The sequence below is a fragment of the Coturnix japonica genome, chromosome 1 (assembly GCF_054131305.1).
Source record: "Coturnix japonica strain WE chromosome 1, WE-NBRP24, whole genome shotgun sequence".
Lineage (NCBI taxonomy): Eukaryota > Metazoa > Chordata > Aves > Galliformes > Phasianidae > Coturnix > Coturnix japonica.
This window is the reverse complement of record NC_140663.1, coordinates 119,614,356-119,639,549: the sequence shown is the minus strand read 5'-3', so window position 1 is coordinate 119,639,549 and position 25,194 is coordinate 119,614,356. Positions and strand designations below refer to the sequence as shown.

At 36.8% G+C, this 25,194-nt stretch overlaps 1 protein-coding gene across 1 annotated transcript in view; it reads right to left on the bottom strand.

Annotated features, from left to right (window-relative positions):
* Positions 1–25,194, bottom strand: part of OCA2 (OCA2 melanosomal transmembrane protein) — a 166,653-nt gene that overhangs the window by 86,605 nt on the left and 54,854 nt on the right. The window contains exons 7-13 of the mRNA XM_015851083.3: positions 23,786–23,943; positions 21,685–21,767; positions 21,191–21,344; positions 6,168–6,239; positions 5,424–5,489; positions 4,179–4,235; positions 3,070–3,194 (exon numbers count right to left, since the gene is read on the bottom strand). Coding sequence (XP_015706569.2) covers positions 3,070–3,194; positions 4,179–4,235; positions 5,424–5,489; positions 6,168–6,239; positions 21,191–21,344; positions 21,685–21,767; positions 23,786–23,943 — 715 coding nt within the window. The remainder of the gene's footprint in view (positions 1–3,069; positions 3,195–4,178; positions 4,236–5,423; positions 5,490–6,167; positions 6,240–21,190; positions 21,345–21,684; positions 21,768–23,785; positions 23,944–25,194) is intronic.

The following is a 25,194-nucleotide window of genomic DNA, read 5'->3' as shown; positions in this document are numbered from 1 at the left end:
GTCATTTCCCTGAAGGAAGAATTGAGCTTTATGGCTCTAAGTCTATATTATTAAAACCTATATTTCAAAGAGAAAAGTGTAGCACAGAAGCTTAACTTAACACACTTACTCTGTCACCAGGAGTATCAATTTCAAAACTGGAAAAAGCACTGTCAGCCAATACAAATGTCAGTAGACAAAAAGTCCAGAATGAAATAACTGTACAAAAACATATTTATTTCCCCTAACAGTGTAAAATTATGCAATTGAAATGTGCTATACAGTAGAGCTAGCCCATTTGTACCAGTTGGGGCACAATACCATGACCACAACTTGTATGCTGAACATCCTCGCTCCTTTATTTCCAGTGTTTCTAAAGTTAACTTTCTTTTAGTGTTTGTGTTTGTTTTTCTGTTGTTAGTGAGGGTTTTCTTTCACAAGTCCAGTGGTAACTTGAAGAACTAATCTCAGACATACTCTAAGAAAGGCCAGTCCTGAAGTACAACACAATCTCAGTATGTTAACTGTACCAGTGGAATAAACTTTCTCAGTCAACTTAGCCCAGTTATATAGCTTCACGTGTAAATAACTACAGCATTTCTCAGTTCCCAGAAACAAAGCATTTTTAAAATAAACGATAGCTGATAATGTTAGCTATTATTTTTTATCAGTTTGCTGCAAAATGAAGAGAGAAACTAGTGTCGTGTTTTACATCTTATTAATGACAGTCTAAATCTTCATGTGCACAGAATGAGTAGCATTTTCTGCAGGCTTTATTTCCATGGCAATGGCAGCACAGCGCGATGGATCAAAGCTTTAGACTGAAGACAATGGCAGTGAGATAAGAACAAAAATAAATGACCCCTATCATGAAGTTTCAGAAATAGGCAATTGTTGGCCTAGAAGAGAGAAAAATTTATTTTTGCCATGATAATTATTTGCAGCCTCTTTGCTGTTACAAATGCATTTGGCATAAAATAGAATAAATGCTAGAAGTAGCTTTGCATGTGAAAAGTAGCTCATGATGCACTGACATCTGGCTTTCAATTCATTCCCAATTGCATTTAATACAAAAATATCCTGCAACAGAGATAAATAAAACTTAGTGTTTAATATTTGCTTACTGTTAGAGGTAAAATCATTAATTGGAGTAAAGCAAAGTGATCTCTTCAAAATATAACCAGACAGAAAACAAATGGAGCTTCCATTTACCAACTGTTTCCCAATCCAGAATAAATTGTACTTGCAGTTTTATGTTGTTGTTGTTTTTTCTGGTTGTTGGATTTTTTTACTGTTTTATACTACCTCATAAAACAGGATGAAACAGGGCTTACAAGAGATGAGCCTAGGGGAACAGTGCTTGAGCTGGGAGTGAGGCAGATGACTCGGCTGAAATGTATGTACACCAATGCACGCAGCATGGGCAACAAGCAGGAGAAGCTGGAAGCAACTGTGCATCAGGCAAAATATGATCTAGTTGCTATTACCAAAACATGGTGGGATTGCTCCCATGACTGGAGTGCTGTGATGGATGGTTACAAGCTCTTCATAAGGGATAGATGAGGAAGAAAGGATGGTGGTGTAGCCCTTTATATTAAAGACTGTTTTGATGTTGAAGAGCTTGAGGTTGGGAATAATAAAGTTCAGTGTCTGTGGGTAAGGATCAGGAGGAAGGCCTGCAGGGGTAACATCTTGGGGTAGGGTCTGTTATAGACTGCCTAATCAGGATGAAGAGATGGATGAGGGCCTGTACTCAGCACTGGTGAGGCCACATCTTGAGTATTGTGTCCAGTTTTGGGATCCTCGATACAAGAAAGACATTGAGGCTCTGGAACATGTCCAGAGGAGGGCAGCGGAACTGGTGAGGGGTCTGGAGCACAAGCCTTATGAGCTTCACGGAGCTGGGATTGTTTAGCCTGGAGAAGAAGAGGCTCAGAGGAGACCCCATTGCACTCTACAACTTCATGAAGGGAGGTTGTGATGAGGAGGGGATTGGTCTCTTCTCCCAGGCAACAAACAGGGCCCAAGGAAATGGCCACAAGCTGTACCAGAGGAGGTTTAGATTAGACTTAAGAAGGAACTTTTTCTCTCAGAGAGTGGTCAGGCACTGGAATGGCTGCCCAGGGTGGTGGTGGGGTTGCCGTCCCTGTCAGTGTTCAAGCAGCGTCTGGATGAGGAGCTACAAGATATGGTATTGTGGCTTGTGGTAGCAAGGTAATGGGAGGATGGTTGGACTAGATGATCTTGTAGGTCCTTTCCAACCTTGTGATTCTGTGATTCTATGATTCTATAAAATGGAAGCATATCCTAATAGAATTCTGTGTACTTTAATGTGATAATAACTGCAAGCATTACATAACTCGGGATTATCTCAAAAAGACCTAGATTTTCAGAAACTAAACTGGGTTAACTGGACACAGGTTAAATTCACACTCAGCAGTACCTATAATTACACACTCATAAAATGTACTTGCAAATCTTTTGCTACTAATTTACATAATTCTGAATTAATTAAATTACTATTCCAAATATCTAATCTTAAATCATGAAATTAGTCTGCAACTGTACCAATGTCATAATCACCAGTAGGGAGAAAATTCAGCTTCATATTCAGAAGAATATGAAGAAGACTTTTACTTGAAATCTGGAAGTATTTCAACCAGTACTAGAAGGATTAAAACATCATTAAAACATAAATTACTAGACAAAATTGTATATAACCAGTAAAGAATAAGGCAGCTCTAATTAAAAATATTCTCCCTGCTCACAAGATAAAAAATTTTCATCTGCAAGGGAGTAGTGGTACAATATGTTATTGCATTTCAGATACAGAGACAAACCAGTGATTATCTGCCAAGGCATCTGCCAGCACAACAGGCTTCAGATATATATTTACCACCAGCACTAAAGGAAAATGGCAGCTCATCACTTTGAAAACATCAGCTCTTTACACTACTAAAGTAGGCATACTAGAAGTTTTGATTTCCATTTATATCACCAAGAAAATTCCAAACAAGCGTGTTTGCACATACATTTCCTACTGATTGCTGGCTGTAAAACACTATGTCCAAAACAATAACAATAAAGTACCTTATGGTTACTGGAGTAAAGAGCAACATTGTGGTAACGTTGTCCAAAAATGCAGAAAGAATTGCAGCAATAAGGCACAGAAGTGTAATCATGGCCCACACCTTGCCTCTAGAGAATCGATAAGCCTAATAAAAACAAAGAGCAACATAATTAAAGGACTGGAATATTCCATCTGACTTTAGAAAAAAATGACAAATAAACAACCTCACCAAAGGTGAACCAACAGTGAGCCAGAGAAGTTCATGAAACCTCCAGCAGTGCCCTCTTCATTATTAATTAATTTAGCAGTAAAACAATTCTTGGAAGTGTGCGAATATGTCCACCATGTGGAGGAATAAACAAATATGAAGAGACACCGTGCTCGACTGCCAGACACAAACTGGGTCTGTGGTAGGAGTAGGGCTGAGTTCCCACTTTCTGCCTTTTGGGCTGAGGGGATTAGTATGGATCAGCCATCCCATCATCTCCACACACTGGGACACCCTTCCCATCCTCAGAGCAGCACTGCCAAGGCTATACAACTTGGGCACCTATTTTCCCACATTGTCTTTAGGTGTTCTTTGCTCAAAGCAGTCTTTTTTATTGCTTCTGTTTTATTTCTTTCCACAGTTCTCAAGAAAATTAAGTTTTGCAGCAGGTGAAGGAGTTCCTCAATATAGGTAATACTTGCTTTACAGCCAATCCATCAGAATTACCCTTTTCATGTAATCTTTGGTTCTACTGCTGTGCAAAGGTCTGTGATCATTTATCACCTGTGATTGTAAAACTAATGATTGTTCCCATATTTCCTCTCTCCTACTGCCAGAGATAAAGATTTCAGCTACAGTCTTGGGAAAGTTAGTGGGATAATTCAGCTCTGTATCGTTTACATATCTGTGTTCCCTACTGGGGGCCTTTGTCTTTCTCCAGTAAAAACTTAATTGCCTTAAAGGATTCCTTTCATTCCTGAGAGATTTTTTTTTAAATTACAAGATGAACACTGTAATCTGTAGTGTGATCGATACAAACTGCTCAAAGAAAGTTTCTGTTACACCAAGCCCTATCGCAGAAGATCTCACAAAATAGTAACTTGGTTGATTTAATAATTAAGAGTACCAAAACAAACCTACCTTTACTGCACAGTAATCAAAGAATCCAGTCTCTGAAAATATAGCCACCAAAACCATCTACCAAATAAAAATGAAGAGAAAAAATAATAATAGCTTGCAAACGATTATTACACAAAAACAATGTGATGTACTTTGTGTCCCTAAAAAATGTCTTTTGTATTTGACAAAGTTTTGAGAATCTAACCACCATCATATCAGGATATCCAGTACAGCTGTCAGATAACTCAGATGTCATCACATGGTGAAATTTTGTTCTCAATATAAAAACTCTCTACATTTGTCTGGTTTAAAGGCATCATACTTGAAAGACTCAAAGTATCTTCTCTATGTCATTAACCAAGATAATCCCATAACTGTGGGTTTTCAGCAGTAATGCACTACAGAGTACAGAAGGCACTTCTGCACTTTCCCACATTTCTGGGAGTTTGCCAGTCCATTTTATGGGCTTTTTTGCTTTCTTTTTCTGTGGGCATGACAGGAGGGTGGGGAGCAATGTCAAGAAATTAAAAAAAGCTCAGATTGCAGCAATTTTGTCTGCATACACTGTGTATTTCATGTTAGAGTTAAATCACACTTCTGACCATAAATAGCACTGGACAAAAGTGTCCAGTAAATAATGTATTATTATAATCTGATCAAATATTCATCCTCCATTTCAGGTTTTCTCATTTTGTTCTAAACACAGCACTGAAGCAAGAAAAGATAAATGATAATACTTGGCACTTAAAGAGGTTGAGGTCTTTCTTATTGTAAACCTCAGTGATGTTTTCAGTGTGTTATCATGATTTTGCAGATAAAAAAAAAGAAAAGAAAAGAAAAGAAAAGAAAAGAAAAGAAAAGAAAAGAAAAGAAAAGAAAAGAAAAGAAAAGAAAAGAAAAGAAAAGAAAAGAAAAGAAAAGAAAAGAAAAGAAAAGAAAAGAAAAGAAAAGAAAAGAAAAGAAAAGAAAAGAAAAGAAAAGAAAAGAAAAGAAAAGAAAAGAAAAGAAAAGAAAAGAAAAGAAAAGAAAAAAGAAAACCTGAAAAGAATCAAAATTCTCAAAGATTCTTTCAGAGGTCTGCTCATAATCCTTTTGGTAAATACCATAAGGGATAAATTTTCATCAGAACATGGCTTAGTAGCAAAATTATTTAAAAAAATAAATAAATAAAATAAATAAACAAAACAAAACAACAAAAAAAGAAACATCTAGATACTGAATGTGAGAATTTCGACACATTTAGAGCAAGAGATACATTTTAATTACCATTCCAAACAGTAGCGCCAGTGTCTCATAGTCAATCCACTCTACCACTTTGACCATACTTGGCCTCTGCAATCAAAAAATACAATTACCATGGAGCAGCTAACTTGTGATTAGCTATAAAACATAATCTACATCTAATTAATGAGTCATTTAAATAAGTCACTAGTGAAATTAACAAGCATTCCTTAAAGGCACACCAAAAAACTTTTCTATTATTCTATTACTACTTTTACTTCTACTACTAATAATTCATACTACTTCAACATCCTAAGTGAATCATTATCAAAAGTCTACATTAATCTCATGGTTTATTTATCTATTTGCTTTTTATATACCATTACAGAAATAAATGATAGCAGAATTATATGGTATAACCCGCTTTTTTTCCTGAGAGAACAAAAGCATATAGCTTTACCTGCAAACAAGCTGTGGGGAGTTTAAGAAAACAGAACTTGATTGGTATATTAATACTACTGAAAATAACAGTGTTAAAGTCTGAATTAAACTGAAAATATCTGTACTCAGCTCCCTACAAATAGGAACAAAATGCATCAACTGAGTTTTTTCTCCTCTCCCTGTCCATACCCTAAGCTGTTTCCCCATGATGTTTTCTCAACCTAATATCTTCCCCACCATCTCACTCTCTTTAAAAAGACTACTGTGCCCATTCCCAACATAACACCGTCTGAAATTTTTTATATCACAGACAGAAACAACATGAGCACTTACAGTTCAATAACATACCTCCCCTATAGCAGCTAACGCAGCTAAAGCTGCCAAAGAGCCCAGCATCGCTGCAAGAGTCCTGTGAACAATCTGCAAGAAAGGGTAAGAAGCAATCAAAGAATCCTTTTAACATCTCCCTGTTACTGAAAGAATAAAATTTGCTATAGTTCATCCTTTCTATTCTTTTTTCTTTCCTCCTTTCTTTTTTCTTTTTCTTTTTTCTTTATTTTACCCCATTCCTCACTCAGAAGAAAAAAAAAAAAACACCTGAGGAGGGAGTAGTTGATTACTTTCTCACTGTGGGATCAAGAAAAGAGGTTTGAGCATGAGTTTCTTCTATTTTCCATCCAGTCACCTGAGAAGGAAAGGAATTCATCATCCCAGCTTAAGGATAAAAATACTGGGCAACCCAGACTGAGCTAGTCTTCCTGCTTTCCCTTCACAGCCCATAGCAAGAAGCCATGCCCAAGTCCACTTGGTAATCTGGGGTACAAACATCTCACAAGCTTGTGTACTTGTGTTTTCACATATACATGCAGAGCAGCCTTCCTTCATACAGTGGCTTTCTATATCACCATTTTCTCTACAAAAATCTTTCACTTCAAGATGGACATACATACACTTTGTACTTCATACATATATCCTTTTAACACTTCAACAGTTCATACAAACTTTTGTCCGTGGCTATGTATTCAATAAATAAATTGCACTTAAAATTTTCAAGGAGAAAGTATGAAAGAAGACATGCCCTGAAAAAAATTGCTTTTTCTCCAAGTGCACATTTGTAATTGTTTAATCCACCATGTCTGGAAGATCATAGATTATGTAAAATAAGTCAATTAAAGTTAGAATGTAATTAATGAAATTTGCACTACAAAAGACCAAATCTAATCAACAGCATTTACTATTAATGTGTTTAAATTTTCAGACATAAGTCAGAATTATATCTGAGACAGAAATAAGACAGTCCAGAAATATTTCTTTACTGTTAATTACACAAGAAATATTTTGCTGATAAGAAACAGTACAGTGAGGTCATCTCAAGGCTCTCCCTCCTACTCGTATAAAAGGAAAAAGGAGACATTTGGCTTTGGTTTTTTTCCTTGAATTTAATTTTTTATAGTAATGATAAACAACAAAGCAACTTGGCCGCTTTATAAAATAAACAATAAACAATTTAATTGGCTAATTTTAGGATTCAGCTGAAAAACCTGTCAAATCTTCAAAATGCACGGGAGAATACTTTGGTCACAGTAGCAAAGGAAGGTTTCTATGTCCTAGTTGTATTAAAGTACATAGCACACATTATATATCCAGCAAGCTTCCACAGAAGTGTTTGGTAACTCATGATTATATCATGATTTCTAGGTTCATAGTCTTGATATGAATGTACCTCTGTGGCCTTTATGAGACTACAATATTGAGGGACATTCAATACATTCAACATTTCATGTGCCTGGCAATGGCATATTGCAATTAGGCCATACAGTTGTCTGCAACAAAAGATGTGAAATGAAGGTATTAACAAGGGAAGATCAACTCCTTACCAGGACAAAGTGAACAGTGAGATATTGGGCAATCCTCTGTATTCCTCAGACTGGAGGCTTTCTCTTCATCTAATCATCACTCTCACCAATTAGCTCTTTTACATTTCTCAGAAAAAAATGTCATGGATTTTCCAATATTTGATTGGTCTTAGATATTTTATATTGTTACTTTTGATAGATTCGCATAAGGCCTTTGTACTCTTAATTGACTATACTTGGTTGACTACATTTTATGTTTCCACACGTTTGCTGTCATCTATGTGTAAAATGTACTTTAATTTCTGTAGAAGTGTATAAATGGAGTAATCCATCAGTTCCTTTATCCTAGCGAGTTTTCATATGGCCCATACAAAATATATCCTGCAGAATAAATCAAGACTATTCAAATATGAAATTGTACAGCGAAAAAATCTTGTCAAGCGTGCAACTCTTCATTTCAGCAAACTATCAAGTGGAAGTTTCATAGCAATATTAAAACTGGAAAGCACCAAGACAGATAATTATTCAAAAGATGTACTTTGGAGGAGGCTTCGGAAAAAGTAGATGACTCTTTGATTTTCTTTTCACATAAAGCAAACCGTAAACAAATGATTTACTTTTAAGTGCATTTTAAAAGCTTACAAAAGAAGAAAATAAGATATACCATTTATAAGCTATACCACTCTGAACCACAGTTTCATCTAATACCTATGCTTCATGTATCTCAGGAAAATCTCACATTCAGATGGCATCATATTAGGCAAAAAATCATTATTATTCTTTTGGAAAATAGCATGGACCCAATCCAAACCCTTGGGAAGTTTGAAAAGAAGATAAATATAATTTCAGACTGAATCTCAGAGGGAATCCATAAGCAAATGTTCAGGCACAGAATTGAAAGAGCTCAAAAATTAATTGACAGAGACAATTAGCCTAAGAAAAGCTGAGATATTTGATTGACTTTTGAATGTAAGGAAATTTTGAAAGTTAAAGTGTGAGATCATCCATATCCATTTGATCCTTCTCATCCTTGAGAAAACATAATCTTTACACAACTTCATAAGCAAAGACAATTAATCTGAAAGAACTGTGATTCATACGGATTTCCCCTTTCAAATCAGTATTGCCTATAAGGTCACAGATGTTGGCTGGCTCAAGCATGATTAGTTTGAATCCTAGTTAGTGTCAGTGACACACAGGTTCTGGGTAACCAAGAGGCATAGTTTTGGATGGTTGGGCTGTAATACATTTAAGCACAAGACTCTGCTCAATGTATTCTCATCAAATACACTGATATCATCAATAATTCTTATGGATCTTTCTTTGATACCTAAACCTTCCTCTCTATTTCATCTCTCTGTTCCAAAAACCATCTCCTGCACTGATAACTTCTTACCTGGACTACTAGTTCAGCTACACCTCATTCCTTTGACAGAAACCACCACCAAAATTCTTTCCATCCTGCACACTTCATACCAGTACCTCTTTTTCATTCTCTCTCTAAAGTACCTCCTATCCAAGCATCTCTTTCTGTTCCTCCTCATTCTGTCAAAGCCAAATGCCAAAGGAATACCTTATTTTCATCTCACTAATTTCTTCCATCCTGCAAATGGATCCCCACATTGCGATGATTTTAGGCCACTCTATAAAATGCATTTGCTATAAAAGCTCATTTCCTGAAAAGATTTCTTTAAAAAATCAAGTAACAGCTATTGAGAAGAAAAATCAGAACGTAAAAAGATGAAAGTTTTCATACTAGATCTCCCCACCTCCCAGCCTGACTACCGGCTTTACAATCTCTTCATAGAAAGGAAACGTTCACCATCATCCCTGTTTTTGTCTACTGAACAGAACACCTAGCATCGCTCACCTGGTGAAACAGCAAAGGATAGCATTTGTCTTTTACAAAGATATAATTAACCCAATACAAACTGCTACTGAAAACAAGGCAGCACAGATCTTAATCCTTCTAGTGCAAAATCAGGCCTGGAGCTCACAGATACAGGATATTGTTTGTGTTGAGAGCTGAGAAACAGAATGACAATTTACACAATTGTATATAAGCAATTAAAACAAAGATGCATAAATGGAGGCTGTTAAAAGCAGTATCAGCAATGTAGGCGTCATGAGAGTAACATTTCATAGTCATGCCATAAAGTGAAACCATAATAAGGAGAGATCAGAGATACTTTAATAAGAATTTTTTTCTTAATTATCTATAGAAAGCTTGTCTCATGATTGCCTGCTGTGTGACAGTGTGCCAAGTGCTGATTTTGTAAGATAGTTTTCATACTTTAAGTCCAGAATTTAAGTCAAACATAAGAAATCAAAACAATCCAAATCAATTATGCAACAAGCATGCTGTGCTTGAAGTTATTTAAAAATATACATTTCCATAGCTTTAATGCAAACCAGACGTACACAATTTAGAGCTTTGTCGTGTTTAGATTTCTTTATCAACTTGAAAGTGCTTTAAAAGATTTGTACAAAGTTCATCAGATTTTTCAGCAGACTATAGTAATATCATTATAAAAATGATCCAAAATTCTACCACTTTATCTTGTGAAGTGCTGCAGGAGGTAAACAGAAATTATTTAGGAGCTGAGGAAATGGTGACCTGTATTCTATTTCAGAGCATACATTTCCCAGCTGAAATCTAGGGATGCATATTTCTCAAATGTGCTGCTGAAGATATTCGATAAATCATACATCACACCAAACATTTTATTTCCACAAGTCTTTCTTTGTAAATCATAAACGGCAGTTGAAAGAGGACTGTCAGTGACTTTAATGTAAAGCTTCAAATGCAGCCTCAGTTCATTTCCTATCCTTCTATTTTTTTTCTCCACTGAAGCCTGTTGCATTAAAATACTTTTTTTCCTGAAAAATTCATTTTCTTATGATAGACTGACAGCACTGCTTCATTTCAACAGGAGGTGGTTATTCACAAGCCTTTATTTACATATGAGCTTTATACATTTTCCACCCACCTCCAGAGCATCTGAGACCTTTGCTATAAAATCCACAGCCAAATCCCTCTTAGACTTCACAAAGTCTATTGTTCAACTGTTTATTCTTAGGGGATAGAGACAAAGAGAAGGGAAATAAAATTTGCTCTAGGAAAGCTTTTTTTCTTACTTAATGTTTTATGCCATTTCCTTTTTCTGTTTTAGTAAGGGTTATTGTGTTAAAAATATCCTCAGCAGAGGAAGGGTTTTTTTCAAAGAGGAAGAGGTTGTTTTTCCTACATACAATCATGACAATATTAGCCTGATTGCTAGTAAATATACTCAGAACCCTTCAGTGGACATCATTTTACCACTTCCTAACATATACTTCATTAATCTTGGTACTCTGTATTACCTTGGACTAATCCAACAGTTTTAGTTAGATACAGACAAAACTTCAGTCTTTCATGTCATGTGGATTTGGACCCCTTATGATTTGGATAATGAACAAATGCCATCAAAAACTGAAATTCAGACCAACATTTGCAAAAAAAAAAAAAAGACAAAACAAAACAAAACAAAAAAATTTTGTAAACTAACAGATACTTTTTCCTTACTCTATCATATAACATCACTGGAAATCTGAGCTTATGTTAGAGAAAAAGCAAAGGTCAAAAAAGCTTTATAATACTTCGAACTCTGCCTTGCAGCAGATCCATTTCAAAGCTGTATGACATCAAATGCTCAATTCATAGAATGTGTTTCACTTCTGACAAATTGCAGACTGGGGTGAATATAAGCCGGTAGACTAGAAATGCAGGATGTAGTCAGCTATAGGTGAGACCAGAGCATAAAAAAAAAAAGGTAAGTCAGTGGAGACAGTCGCATTTGATTTCCTTCATGCTCACGTATATTAACAAGCCCATATAACCATATACCAGTGATGAAGGTTCAGCTGGTGATGGCAGCTAATGTTTTACATCCTTACCCTCACCACACATGAGCTCTGCAGAAGCAGATCTGCTGCTCCTTCAGCCACAGAGCATTCCTCCTTGTGCCTGGGAACCCCTTTCAGGGAACCTGTCTCAAGATCTAGTACAAAATGAACAACAACAGAAAAGTAATTGCCTTAGAATTACTCAGGTAAGTAGAAGAGATCTAAGAAATCCATACTAAATAAATAAACAAATAAATAAAATAAACAGGAGTCTGCCATATCTTGTAGTTATTCCATTAGAGTCATTAGTGGATGTTTTTCAGCCTTTATCTTCTGGGATGGCTCTGATATAAGAAAACAATACCCCCTCAGGAAATACAGGATAGGGAAATCCAGTAATATCTGATAGTCTGAGAGTCTCACAGACTCAAATGTTAAAAGGGTTTATTTGCTCTGTATTTGGGGATTTCATCTTAATGTAAAAATGGACAGAGATACACAGAATCACAGAATTATATTGTTTGGATGGGACCTCTGGAGATGTGTGAATCAGGTCAGATGAATAAAAAGTAGAATCCTATGGATAGAAAGGATGGTGATCATTTTTATATTTCAAAGCATATTAATTCTGTAATACTTTATCTACAAAATATATTTGCTATATAGCTAAAGTAGAGATATCAGGTCCTGTGACAGTAAAGAACGTGATGCTAGAAGATAATAAACTAGACTGCTACTGCAGGAAGACATGACCAAAGCCATTGTATATTGACAGGTTGGCCCAGCAACAAGTTTTCAGTCTTGCAAAATCTTTGTTGTTATGAAATGTTTTCTTGAAGCCATGTTTTCTGGAAGCCAAAGAAGATGAAATCATCTGTATTCCCCCAGTTATCACAGCATCCTAGAGTCTAACTACATTAGAATTTCTAATGTAAAGAAATTAAATTAAAGTCACAAAACTTCAAGTCTGCTGCCTACATTCTCCCATGTTCATTTATTTCTGTCTTTGCTGAAGGAGGACACGATCTGCAATCCCAGAGCAGTCTCGTCCATGATTGTGTGCATTAGAAGTGTATGTGAGTTTTAATACCTTGTTAAAATTTTATAACTTCATGGCCCTCTAAAACTCCATTTGCCGTAGGCAGGGTAGAAGCTGTACAGCAGCATTCAATTAAGCTAATTTAATGTTCTATTGCCTGTCTCAAACAGAAAACAAAACAAAAAGAAAAAATCAACATATATAGGTAGTGAAGAAAGGCAAGACATTTGTACTTGATAGTCTTACAAAAACTGAATGTTGACCAGTTGAACATAGTTTTAACAGGCAACAGACAATAGAAAATGGACATTTAGAAGTTAGTTTTTACACTTAGCACTGGAAATGAGACTCCTATTATTACAGAAAAGCATAACATTCTGTGGAAAGTGGAACCTGGGTGCTAGCAACTTTTAAAGCTAGCAATGCCATCTAGCTCCCAGAATAGCAAGCAGCACCATCCAGTTGTAATTTTTTTCTATGAAGTTCTTAATTAAGGTCAATTTACACACTACAAAAGTAGTGACTAAAAAGCACCACATCTAAGACATTTTTCTTTAAAGTGCACACTTGTATGTACACAATAATAATAATACAAAATTGCTCATAGAGCAAACTGGGATCAAACTGATGATTTTGTGTGCTAATACAGTATTTTTATTTTAATTTAACTTTTCCTATATTGCCCTAAAGCACTCCATGCTTCCTTTACACTTCCTTTTTTGCAGGTCTGATCATTATAGTTCTAATTGTAGTTTATCGAACTGGCACTAGCTCTATCATACTGGGGCCTCTTTGTTGGTGGCAGTGTCTTTACTCCACCTAAGTGGTAAAAATCCTGGCACCTCAGCAGTACTAATCCACTGCTGCTTGTAAGGAATGACCTATAATACGTCTGCACAGCTGCTTTGAAGTCATTGGCCTCTCCAAATTAGTCACATCGGACTCAGTGATTCTTGTGGATCCCTTCTAACTTACTTAGGATATTCCATGATTCTGTGATCCTCCTACATCAGAGGAAGGAAAGAAATGACTATAAGGTTTCACAGTCCACTCTGCTTAATTGTTAACTCAGTCACAAGCTTCTGTTTGGGCCTCACCAACACTGAGCAAGTATCCAGAGTAAAGTTTGGAGAAAAATTCCATCCAGGAAACAGGAGAAATGGATCTGTCCTACATGCAGGACATGAACTACATGTTCAGCCCAGTACTCTAGCAACTATCTCAGCAGGCTTTGCCTACTCCCACAACTGCTTAGGATTCAATGCCATGCCAAGCGCATGCCATCCATTCTATTTCATGAAAATATTACTTTCTTGAAAAAGGGCTGGCAAGGCAGCACATTTCCAGCTGGAAAAAAAAAAAAAAAAAAAAGCCAATAGGAGATATAGGAGATATTTGATTAGAAATGTTCTCTATCTACTAGGGTCTCCAAATTATCGTTATCATGGAAACATAGAACAGTAGAATGGCTTGGGTTGGAAGAGCCTCAAAGATCATCAAGATCCAACCCTATGCCTTAGGTGGGCAGCCTATTCCAGCTCCTCACCGCTCTTGTTGTAAAGAAGGTAGACCTACAATTACCTGCTGCCCAGGAAAGATGCAGCCAGCATGCTCCAGAGGGATCTAAATTTTTCTTGAAGCTAGATTGCTCTACTGGATTTTATATTTTAGGTGTAACCACATTGTATTCAGATTTCATGGAACAACCAGCATTAATGCTCTCTGCCTCCATCTAGCAAGTTTGCTTTCTGGGTCCTAGCTCTTGGCTCCATTTCTATCTCATTGTAAAATGGCACAGATCACCACAATAATCAAGAAATCTTTGCTCTCCGTCATGTTTGAACAGCTGGATACTGGCTGGCAAACACAAGGACATTGCTTTTTCAACTCTGCCTCCGCCTTGTGCTCTTTTTCTCCCTGGCCAGCCCCAGTCATAAAGGCAGATGAAAACAAATTTTGTCTTGTCCTATGAGGTACAGCTCAGACTTTTCACTAAAAAATATATATGGTATCTTCTGATAATCTGTCCTATTTTTTTGCCAACACCTACAGCATTTTAATACTTCACAAATTTTACAAACTAGCATGACTGGAAATAATAGCTGTAGGAATGTATTAATTCACATAAGGGACCAGGAGAGCAGTTGTTCTGATTTTCTTTTTTTACAGTGTCTTTTCCAGTAAAGGCAATGGATTTTCTTCTGTCTCTTTACTAACAATCTTTTGTAGGTTACATGTGGAGGTGGGAAGACTAATCCACACTCTTCTGTCTATATTTAAACACCAATCAATATAAGAATGGATGGGAAGTGAGAAACCATGCTGAGTAAGCTCATATTGAGTTTCTATGAATCTCCTCATCCGGAAGAAAAAAAATCTCCCTTAAGATTAGCCTTTCACAATCTCTTCATATTATGTTTATATATTTATTTTATTATATCACGTGCCAGAGAATATTTCTTCAGTTTTCTTATTCCCTCTCTAAATTATAATATTCTGTCCAAATAGCCACCCTATTGGAAATAAGTATCTATCTTTTAAATTATGATTATTATTATTTATTTTAAAATAAAAGGACTCTGTGAGCATAGACAGTAGTATTAAAAAAACACCCTTATTTCATTTGTAAAAGTGATTTCTGACATTGGTTCAACCAGCCCACAGTGCTAGAAAAATGGTTGTAATAAACCACATACTAGACTGTGTAGTAATTTTGATGTCTGCAGCTAATATTCTGGTGGTTAGATGCTATTAAAAATCACTCTATTTTGTACTAAAGTAATTGAGCTTAAGGGATGTTTATTCACAATTTAAACTAGTTAGTAATAGAAGAGTAATATGGAAAGAAACTGATATTCTTCATTTCCATAAATTAATAAAATTGTGATTATAAGTCCATGCTTCAAAAAATTAGAAGCTAGACCTTTTAAGGCCAGATTTTGCACTTTCACGTATTTGCATTTTAAAAGGTAATACAGACCTGTAAACGTTATTCAAGATGTCAGGTCACTAAAATGCTGTTTGGAAGATCCCAGCAAGATCTTCCTTGGGGTTAGCTACATAAGGGAATATGAGTGATAGTTCTTGTGATAAAATAATGTCAGTGGAGGCTCTCACAGAATTTCAAATACCTGAAAGTATCACTCCTATTCCACATACCACACCAATGTTAACTTTTCATTATTTAATAATGTCACTAAAATATCTTATTCCTTCACACAATATCTCATTTCCTTCACACTTTCTGGTTTATTTAAGTATCATAAACAGCTAACACTCCATTTCAACTCACAACATGAGCTACACTATCAATGGAAAATATTGAACAAGAATACACAATTAATAATTTATTCAAATTAGAGATCTCTATGCTGTAATAATAAATGTATTCCTCCTTACATATTCCTAATCAATGCAGTTCCAACATAACTACAAATATGCAATTATTAATAATAAACAAGTGCTTTATCAACTCAAGATTTTTTGTCTAAACACTAACTTTCTAACATTAACACATATTTTAAGATAAGAATAGGCAGATAGATTTCTTTAAAAGGTAACTAGTATATGGAAAGGGGTACACTCCGCTGGGTGAAGCACTGGCTAGATGGCCAGACCCAAAGAATTGTGGTCAACTGAGTTGAATCCAGTTGGCGGACGGTCATGAGAGGAATCCCCCATGGCTCAGTGCTGTGACTGCTTCTGTTTAACATCTTCATTGATGACCTTTATGAGGGGAATGAGTGCACCCTCAGTAAGTTTGCAGATGACACCAATTGGGAGGGAGTGTTGATCTGCCTGAGGGAAGAAGGGCACTACAGAGGGACCTGGATAGACTGGATCGATGGGCCAAGGTTAATGGCATGAGTTTCAATAGGTGGCCAAGAAGGCCAATGGCTTGTATCAGGAATGGTGTGGTGAGCAGGACTAGGGAAGTCATCCTGCCCCTGTACTCGGCACTGGTGAGGACTCACCTGGAGTACTGTGTTCAGTTTTGGGCACCTCAGTACAGAAAGGACATGGAGGTACTAGAGCAGATGCAGAGAAGGGCAACAAGGCTTGTGAAGGGCTTGGAGAATATGCCCTATGAAGAGATGCTGAGGGAGCTGAGGCTGTTGAGTATGGGGAAAGGAGGCTGAGGGGAGACCTTATCACTCTCTTCCAGTATCTGAAAGGTGCTTACAGTGAGAGCAGGGCAGGTCCCTTTTCACTGGTGGCAGGACAAGGGGAAATGGCCTCAAGTTGTGCCAAGGTAAGTTTAGGTTGGATGTTAGGAAACACTTCTTTACAGAAAAGGTAGTTAAGCACTGGAATAGGCTCCCCCGGGAGGTGGTTGAGTCACCATCCCCAGGTGTGTTTAAAAAACCTTTGGATGTGGTGCTCAGGGACTGATTTAGCAGAGGGTTGTTAGATTTAGGGTACTATGGTTAGGCTGTGGTTGGACTTGATGATCTCTAAGGTCTTTTCCAACCTGAGTAATTCTATGATTCTATGATATTATCCCACTACCTGTACACACTATTACACACAAAAAGGGAGAAGTAAGAGGTATCTCACTATACTGCAGAGGAAAAACTGAGATTTTTAACAATCAGATTTTTCCTTGGTTATGATGCACCACTAGAAAAAAAAGACTCTACATCACTGCTTATCAAATCTGAGCAAGAAAAAATTTGTGTAAGAAAAAATTTATACAAGTATAAAAGGGCTGTGGAGGAAAATTAATTTTAATCAGAGAAGGCAGTAGAGAGCAAACGCTTTTCTGATTCAAACACTTTTTTCAGATAAGAAAGCAAAAAGTAAATTTTCTAAAATTTTTGCTTAGAATTTTTTTTCTGAAAAATTCTCAGACAAAGAGAGCTACATGTTTTGAGGAGCAAACCAGAAAGAGTCTTTCTTGAAATACATTGTGAACTAATGTAGTACAGCAACATTAACATAAAACTCTGGACATCTGCACTTTAAGCCAGCTCTCCCCATAGACCTGTGTGAAAGCATATGTACAATCCATTTCTTCCTCCGGAACCCTGAAGGATCATAGCTGAGATCAAAGCCGGTAAACACGAACCACCTTTTTATTTTCAGATTGTTTTGTTTGTTTGTTTTTTTAATTTAATGTGCCCTTGCTTTAATTTCCGGTGCAGTGTAGGCTTCCAAGAACAAAATGAAATACTACATTGTTTTCTGCAAGTCTATAAAATGGTATGGATTAGATTATTTCAGAAATACCACAAGAAATATATATTTTTCTTCTTTCTACTCTGGGAGAAGGGGAGGGCAGTGAAGACTGAAGTGCAACAATGTGACTGTTCAATATTCGAAGAAAAATCAATTTAAAGAGGATGAATGTCCAGATTCTAAAGGGAGGATGATTATGTGGAAAATAAAAGAAAAAGAAAGAAAAAAGGGAACACACATGTCTTACTAAGAAAGTGTAACTAGGAGATATCCAGAGTTAAAGGCAATCTACCCAGACATCAAGGATTAGAGCAGGTTGGAGTACAAAAACATCCATATTTCTGATAAGCATAGAAAAGAAATCTTGTGAAACTGAAGAGGCAAAATTGGAATCTTCTTAATCAGAAAAGTGTTTCAGTTTTTTATGATTAAATAACATGCAAACAGTTTTAAAAGAAGTAATGCTGAAAATAAAAACCAGGCTCCACAGCTTAACATGTCTCAGTACTGAAAGGATGCACTGCTGTTGGAGTGGGTCCACAGGAGGGCCCCAAAGATAATCACAGGCCTGGAGCACCTCTCCTCTGAAGAAAGGTCGAGTGAGCTGGGCATGTTCGGCCTAGAGAAGGCTCTGGGGAGACCTCATTGTGGCCATCCAGTACTTCAAGGGAGCTTACAACAGTAAGAGGACTGACTTCTAACAGTCTTATTGTGATAATACAAGGGGGAAATTAATGCCTTTAAACTAAAAGAGGGGAGATCTAGATTAGTTATTAGGAAGAAAAATTTCACACTGAGGGCAGTGAGGCACTAGCACAGCTGCCCAGAGAAGCTGTGGTGCCCCATCTCTGGAAGTGCTCAAGGCCAGGTTGGATGGGAACCTGGGCAGCCTGAGATGGTGGGGGGCAGCCCTGCCCATGGCAGGTGTTCTAACTGGATGGTATTTAAGATCCCTTCCAACCTAAGCCATTTTATGATTCTAAGAACACTTCAGAAGACATCGAGACCTCTCTACTGAACAAGGACTGGTACTTGACATATGTAAGGGCCCCTACAGATCTGGTGCCAATAAAGATGAAAACAACTGCTTCAGAGCAGAATTTTCCTGTGTCTTTGAACTGGTGAAAATTGGAGATTGGAGAAAATTGTCATTGGAGAAAATGACAGTTTACAGTAAATGAAGTTCATCTTTCAATCATAACATATTCCTTCATCAGAGTTCTTCCCATCATCTGTATGTGTGGGAGGCAAAAGCTCTTGCAGCCTGTTCTGCTGTAGATTCCCTGGTGACTAACAAAAAGATGCGGACTGTGGAGTTCAGGAATGTGGAGGCACAAGATGTGATTTGCTGTACTGGGAAAAGCGCTGTGCAAGAGGAGCAAGAGGCACACCTTCAGATAACTATTGTGCATTGTAACAGCTAAAATGCCAGCTATTTCTTCACTGATATAAAAGAGCATGCAAAAATATGCTTCTAAAATGCACTTGGGTGTAAGTTGAATTTATATTAGCAATGATAATGAATGAAACACAGGAAACTGCAATGAAGACTGATAAAAGAAGGGGAGCAACAACACAGAAAATGAAAATCCATGAGAGATCACTCCTGCAGCAGCATTAATTGATTTCTCTAATAGTGATAACAGCTAATGGAATAGAGTGCAATGTGTTGAGAAAGCACAACTTCAACTAAAGTTATAAATAGCGAATATGAGGTAATCCACTGTTTCATATACTAAAAATATTAACATCCATCTCTTGGAAGAGATCCATGGGGGAAATGAAAAATAGTCGAGTTCTATTTCTATCTCAGTTATTGCTAGCATATATATTTATAGCTTAAAATTTACTCTAGTTGTAGTATTTGTCATTTCTACATCTACTCCGGAGAAAGCTAAAACCATGATGCAGTAGGTGAATTCCCACAACTTAAGTTTGAAATTTACTGGTAAGGAAAGATCTATTTCTGTCTTTGAATGTGCTGAAATAATATTTCTGGAAACAACAGAAATTTTTCCTTGATCATTTCACAGAAACAATAAACAAATCAGTGGTTTTAGAGCTTTCTCTTATAAACAAGAAAAATAATGTTTTTCTTGGTTTTGCTCTTCAGTTTCAAACCTTCATTTCCTTTGACCCATGAATTGTTCCAAAGTGTTTCTCTAGAATGATAACATATAACCTCAGATACTACATTTATTTAAAAAATAATATTTTGCAATTGCTATAGGATTACATATTTTTTTCAAAAGTAAGAGCTGCATTAAAAAGCATTAAGAATGCTTTGATGTTTTATTGCATGCTTTCATATACTTATGTCAATATCTAGCCCCTCTCTATACTTACTATTAAATCTATTTCTTCATGTATAAAACACATACAAATAAATCACTATTCATGAATGACCAAATCTAAATGTCTAAAGCATCTGGTACATTACATGTGCCATTAATATCTGATAAGAAGTTGTCGACCTGTCTTACCATTTCAGAGGGTGCTGGGATGAAAATTTTAAGGTACAGAAGAGATATGGTAAGCATGCCAGACATTACTAAATGCCTTATAAATGTGATTCATTACTCTTTCATACAAGTGGAAATCTGGTGTGATTCAACTTGAGAATTCATGGAGAGTGTCAACACTCACATGAATTAATAAAAGGGAAAAAAAGAAAGAGAGAAAAAAAAAAAAAGGTAAGCTGTATGCGTACTTTATTACGAGATAATCAGAAAGTAGGTGTTTTCAGTTTCAAGATATCTGTCAGAGCCTGAGCTATTTCTCACACATTTTTTTATCCTTAGTGCTTATTTAAGGCGTTTTCTTTGAGTCTGGTTGCTCAAGATTTTGGAATGAAGTTGCAATAAATGTTTAAAGTTCCTACATCCTTTGACTTCTTCACGTTAATTCAGATTCTAGTTCCTGTTTAAGTGATACAGTAAAAGCATTTCTAAATGTCACTCCTCCTAAAAAGTGTGTTCAGTTTAACCTTTTAAAAGCACATCAAATTATAGATTGAGGTTCCTTAGAAAAAGGAATAATCAAAGCTTTTTTCTTAACCTGTTTTTAAGTTAATTGGTTTTTAACCAAGGATTTTACACACTTTTTACAACCCAGACTCATTTTTATTCTCACAGCCAAATTATAATCCTGTAAAAAGTACTAAAACATTAAGAAACACTAACAGAAGAATACACAAGAACCACTGCATTGTTTGCATAACTTGTCAGAATTGGTTATAATTCAGAACAATTTCCTCACAAGTTTCATATTTATTTCATTACCAGCAATAAAGATACAGCACGGATTCAGATACAGATTTTAGAAATATGTTAATTGCCAAGAACAAAACTGTTCCTCGTGTTCCATTTGTAGTGTAGGGCAAAAATAAAATTAAAACAGAAAACATGACTTACTTCTAGTATGATCAGCACATAGACGCCTACTAAAATGATGGATGCAATTGTTACTTGTGCCTCTATATTTGCATGCACGTATTGATGCTTCATGGAGAGAGGAACGCTTCCAGGTTCCTGCAGGAAAGCTTGAATGTTTAAGAAGATGGTGCCCCTGGGAAAAGAAGAGAAGCTTTGTTTTCTTCTGGAGTGAAAATGCACTCATTTTACAATGAGTATCTATAAATAAATCTATGTATGTGCTATTTTTTTCATTTATTTTTTTACAAACATGAGAGACTTTTCAAATATTTTCACTCCATCCCTTTAGATATCTTTGTTTGGAAAATAACCCAACTTTGGAAATACATTTAAAAAGTAAAGGAGGGGTCACACTTTCCCACCCCTTTGAAACAGAGAGTGACAGATTATTTCTAAAATGCTATCTTATATTTTACCATCAAGTCTGTGTAAACTACTACTTCAATGGCTCATATCCCAGTCTCTTAGCCAACCTGTTTGGTATCTGAAAGGTTCTAGTTGTGATGATTTGCTGATTTCTTCTTGAACTTAAGGGTAGAGACCAGTTGTATACCACCTGCAAAAGAGTCAGATATGGTAATATTATTAATGTCAGTTAAAGTGGTTAGTCTCTATTCTGGGGTTTTATATCTCTTCATTCTATGTACTTTACAGTTTAGAGGACTTATTATGGAGAACACATGCACCAGCCTATATTCATAACACTTCATTAGAGACACTGGCAGCCCTCAGTTTGGGGCAAACTTAACCTCTCATTCAATGAAGCCTGAGACACTCCAGGAAGTTCTCCAGATACAGAAAACATCCAGGGTAGCTAAGCTCCTCACCTAAGTATCTCAGCTAGGAGACACAACACCTGGCTATGGTGGGTATTTCTGTACTGCAAAAGGCATGAATTTCAGGAAACAATCCCAAACCTTCAGAGAGATATGTACAGAGTCTCTGCTGTTTGCATAGCTCTCTGACCAGTCACACAAACTGCATAGCACTCAGTCTCAGAGTCCTCCAGGCTCTGTGTGGTACCCCTGTGGCCCAGGTTATTTTTTCTTAAATGCAAACATACTGGGGAAGAGGGGAAAGATTTATAGACTACCACACTAGTGCTTTTACTGCATAATGTTATCATGCTCTTTCTTGCCTCGATATGTTTAAGGAAGACCTGCTAAGAGAGCATTACAGTACTATATAAGAGAAAGCAGCCAAAGCTGGTGAAGTGTCCAGGGTCCTCCCACAGGCAGTAGTCCCTGGAGTGACCCATCGTCTACACCACAGGGAGACTGACTCCCAGAGGAAACAATGTGGTCCACTTCCAAAGTCTTCCTGGGAATTAAACTAACAAGCATGAGATACAGGTGATGAGAGGCCCATTAGCAAGATCCTTCCCCTAGACATCATGAAGAGCACATGTTCAGCAAAGAGAATTCCTCTTTTTCTGATCCTCTAGGAATAAAAAGATAAATAAAATAAAACAATCACTTTTCTGAAACTTTACCCAATCAAATAATTGCCTGATATGTAGCAAGTTTACTCAAATATGGTCCTTAAGTGTAGATACATAGATCATCTCATTTTTTAAAAAAGAAATGTAAAGAAACTTAAATTTAGTTAATTAAAGCCTAAATTCTGGGTCTGTCCAGACCCTATGTGCTAAAAATTGGAGAAAAAAAAAACAGCATTGCCAACTTGGAGCATCTGACACAGATAAATGCCTAAGAAGTGTACAAGCAGAGGAGGTTATTCTGATTAGCTTAATCTTATCATGCCAGGACCATCAATGGAGTGCCAGATGGAGGTGGTATTCTGCAGCAGTGTGGAGGATCCTTGGGGATCATAGCCAGCAGCATGGGTTAAAATAGCCTCCACATCACAGGCTTGGGATATAAAGAGGGTAACTGCCATTATGGTTTTGTACAGCACGCTGAAGTAGTGGGTAGTGGGCAATGTAGACTGTGAGATGGGGTAGAAGTGGGAATACTGTTGTCATTACGGGCTAAGTTGTCACTGCTAGAGACAGGAAATCCACCTCACACAGACTGAGAGGCAGCTGTTTATATGCCAGTGCTATTTATTAAATGATGAATCTGTACTCCATTGTTCAGTGATAAACAATGACACATCATAAAAGATCCTCCTGCACTGGGTTCTCAAGAAGGGAGCAGCGGGACATTGTTATAAACAATATCAAAGCCTGAAGAGAACTAAAGACAATACAGGTGACAGTGCGTGTGAGAAAATAATTTGCAACAAAATGTGAAAATATTTTTCAGTGAGTGTGAAAAGGCACTTCACACTTGTTGCTTCCGTCTAAGACAGCTCTTGAAATCTTGCCAGTTTTTAACACATGAACTCTAAAGGAACATATGATTTACAGAATTTTGATAAATATTGAAAGCTAGAGGGAATCTCACGAAGACAGAGGAAAATGTAACTTTGCTCTTCTAATTATTTTTCTAATGCTGATATTAACACCAATTTTACCACAGGGAAAAGCACAACCAACCCAAACGCAGTGATGAAACACAAAAGATTTAACACAACTCAGAAAAAGTAAAAGACCACCACAAAGACCACCACCTGCTGTTGGCGTCTCCTTCTTGATCCAGTTTCTTCAGTCTGACTGACTTGTACTAAAATGTATTCTTGCATTTGCTCATCAGCTATACCTGCTGCAAATGGGCCTCCCATGTCTAACTTCAACAGAGCAGAGTCACGAAAATCTGTCAAATTCATAGCTGTCAATAAACTTGTTAAGGTGTAAAGTTCTAGTAAAAGTGAGTAGAAGATATTCCAATTAAAAATAAAATCAAGCCAAAGATGAGTCCATTTATATTGGGGGAAAAAAAAAAAAAAGAAAAAGAAAAAAGAAAAAAAAAAAAAGTGGTTCACCTAAAATCCTAAAATACTTAAGGAACTATGAAAGGAAGAAAACAGATGTTTACCTCTTTACCAAGTAGCATAGTTTTGGCCTGGTTTCCTAAGGAAAAATAACTGAAGGTATCACAACAAATCCTTCTGTCCTTTCCTTACAAATCTTGAGATCAGAGAGCCTGAGAAGCTCATTAAGTGCTTGTGTAGAAGATAGCCTGCATCATTAACTGGGCCATTTAAACATACCTGAAATTGTACTGGGGGAAACACTGTGCAAGCTGTAACCATGTGGAAAATTAAATCAGAATCAATTCCCCATTTGTGATGTAGAATTTGTGTTTCTGGTCAAAATTTAATTCACAAATTTTCTAACATGAAGAAATACATAATCAAGCTCCTCTGAGAATTCTAATTGTCTCTTTCTCCTTCAGCTCTTTTTTCATCTTTTCTTTCTTTTTCTCTTGAGCACCCAGCATGAAATGTGGTCAAACTACATTCCTAGTCTAATATAACTAGGAAATCAGCCAACCATGAGAGACAAACATATTGGAGGCTTGGCTCAACTAGTCTCAGAACATCAAGGGCAGTTTAAACTCAGTATTGCTGGGAGTCCAGTTTTGGCATGGTTGAGAAAGAAGCATCCCTGTGGGCTTGCAGAAAAAGGAAAAGTTAGTGAAAGAACAAGGGGGAATGGCTTTAAACTGAAAAAGGGGAGATTTAGCTTAGATATTAGGAGGACATTCTTTACTCAGAGGGCAGTGAGGTGCTGGCACAGCTGCCCAAAGAAGCCAAGGGTGTGCATCCCTGGAGGCACTCAAGGCCAGGTTTGATGGGACCCTGGGAGCCTGAGCAGGTGGGGGGCAGGCAGCCCTGCCCATAGCAGGGGTTGGGACTGGGTGGGCTTTAAGTTCTGTTCCAAACCAAACTATTCTCTGATTCTATCATCTAATGGCAGGTGGAGAGCCAGTACTTTGCAAAGTAATATAAATATCTCCCTGTTTATCTTGGCAAGCCATCACCATCATCATTTGCACATTTTTCATTAAGAATGAACATACATGAACAAGCACAAGCATCTATTTGCTTAAAGAAATTTCACAGGAAACCATAAAAAA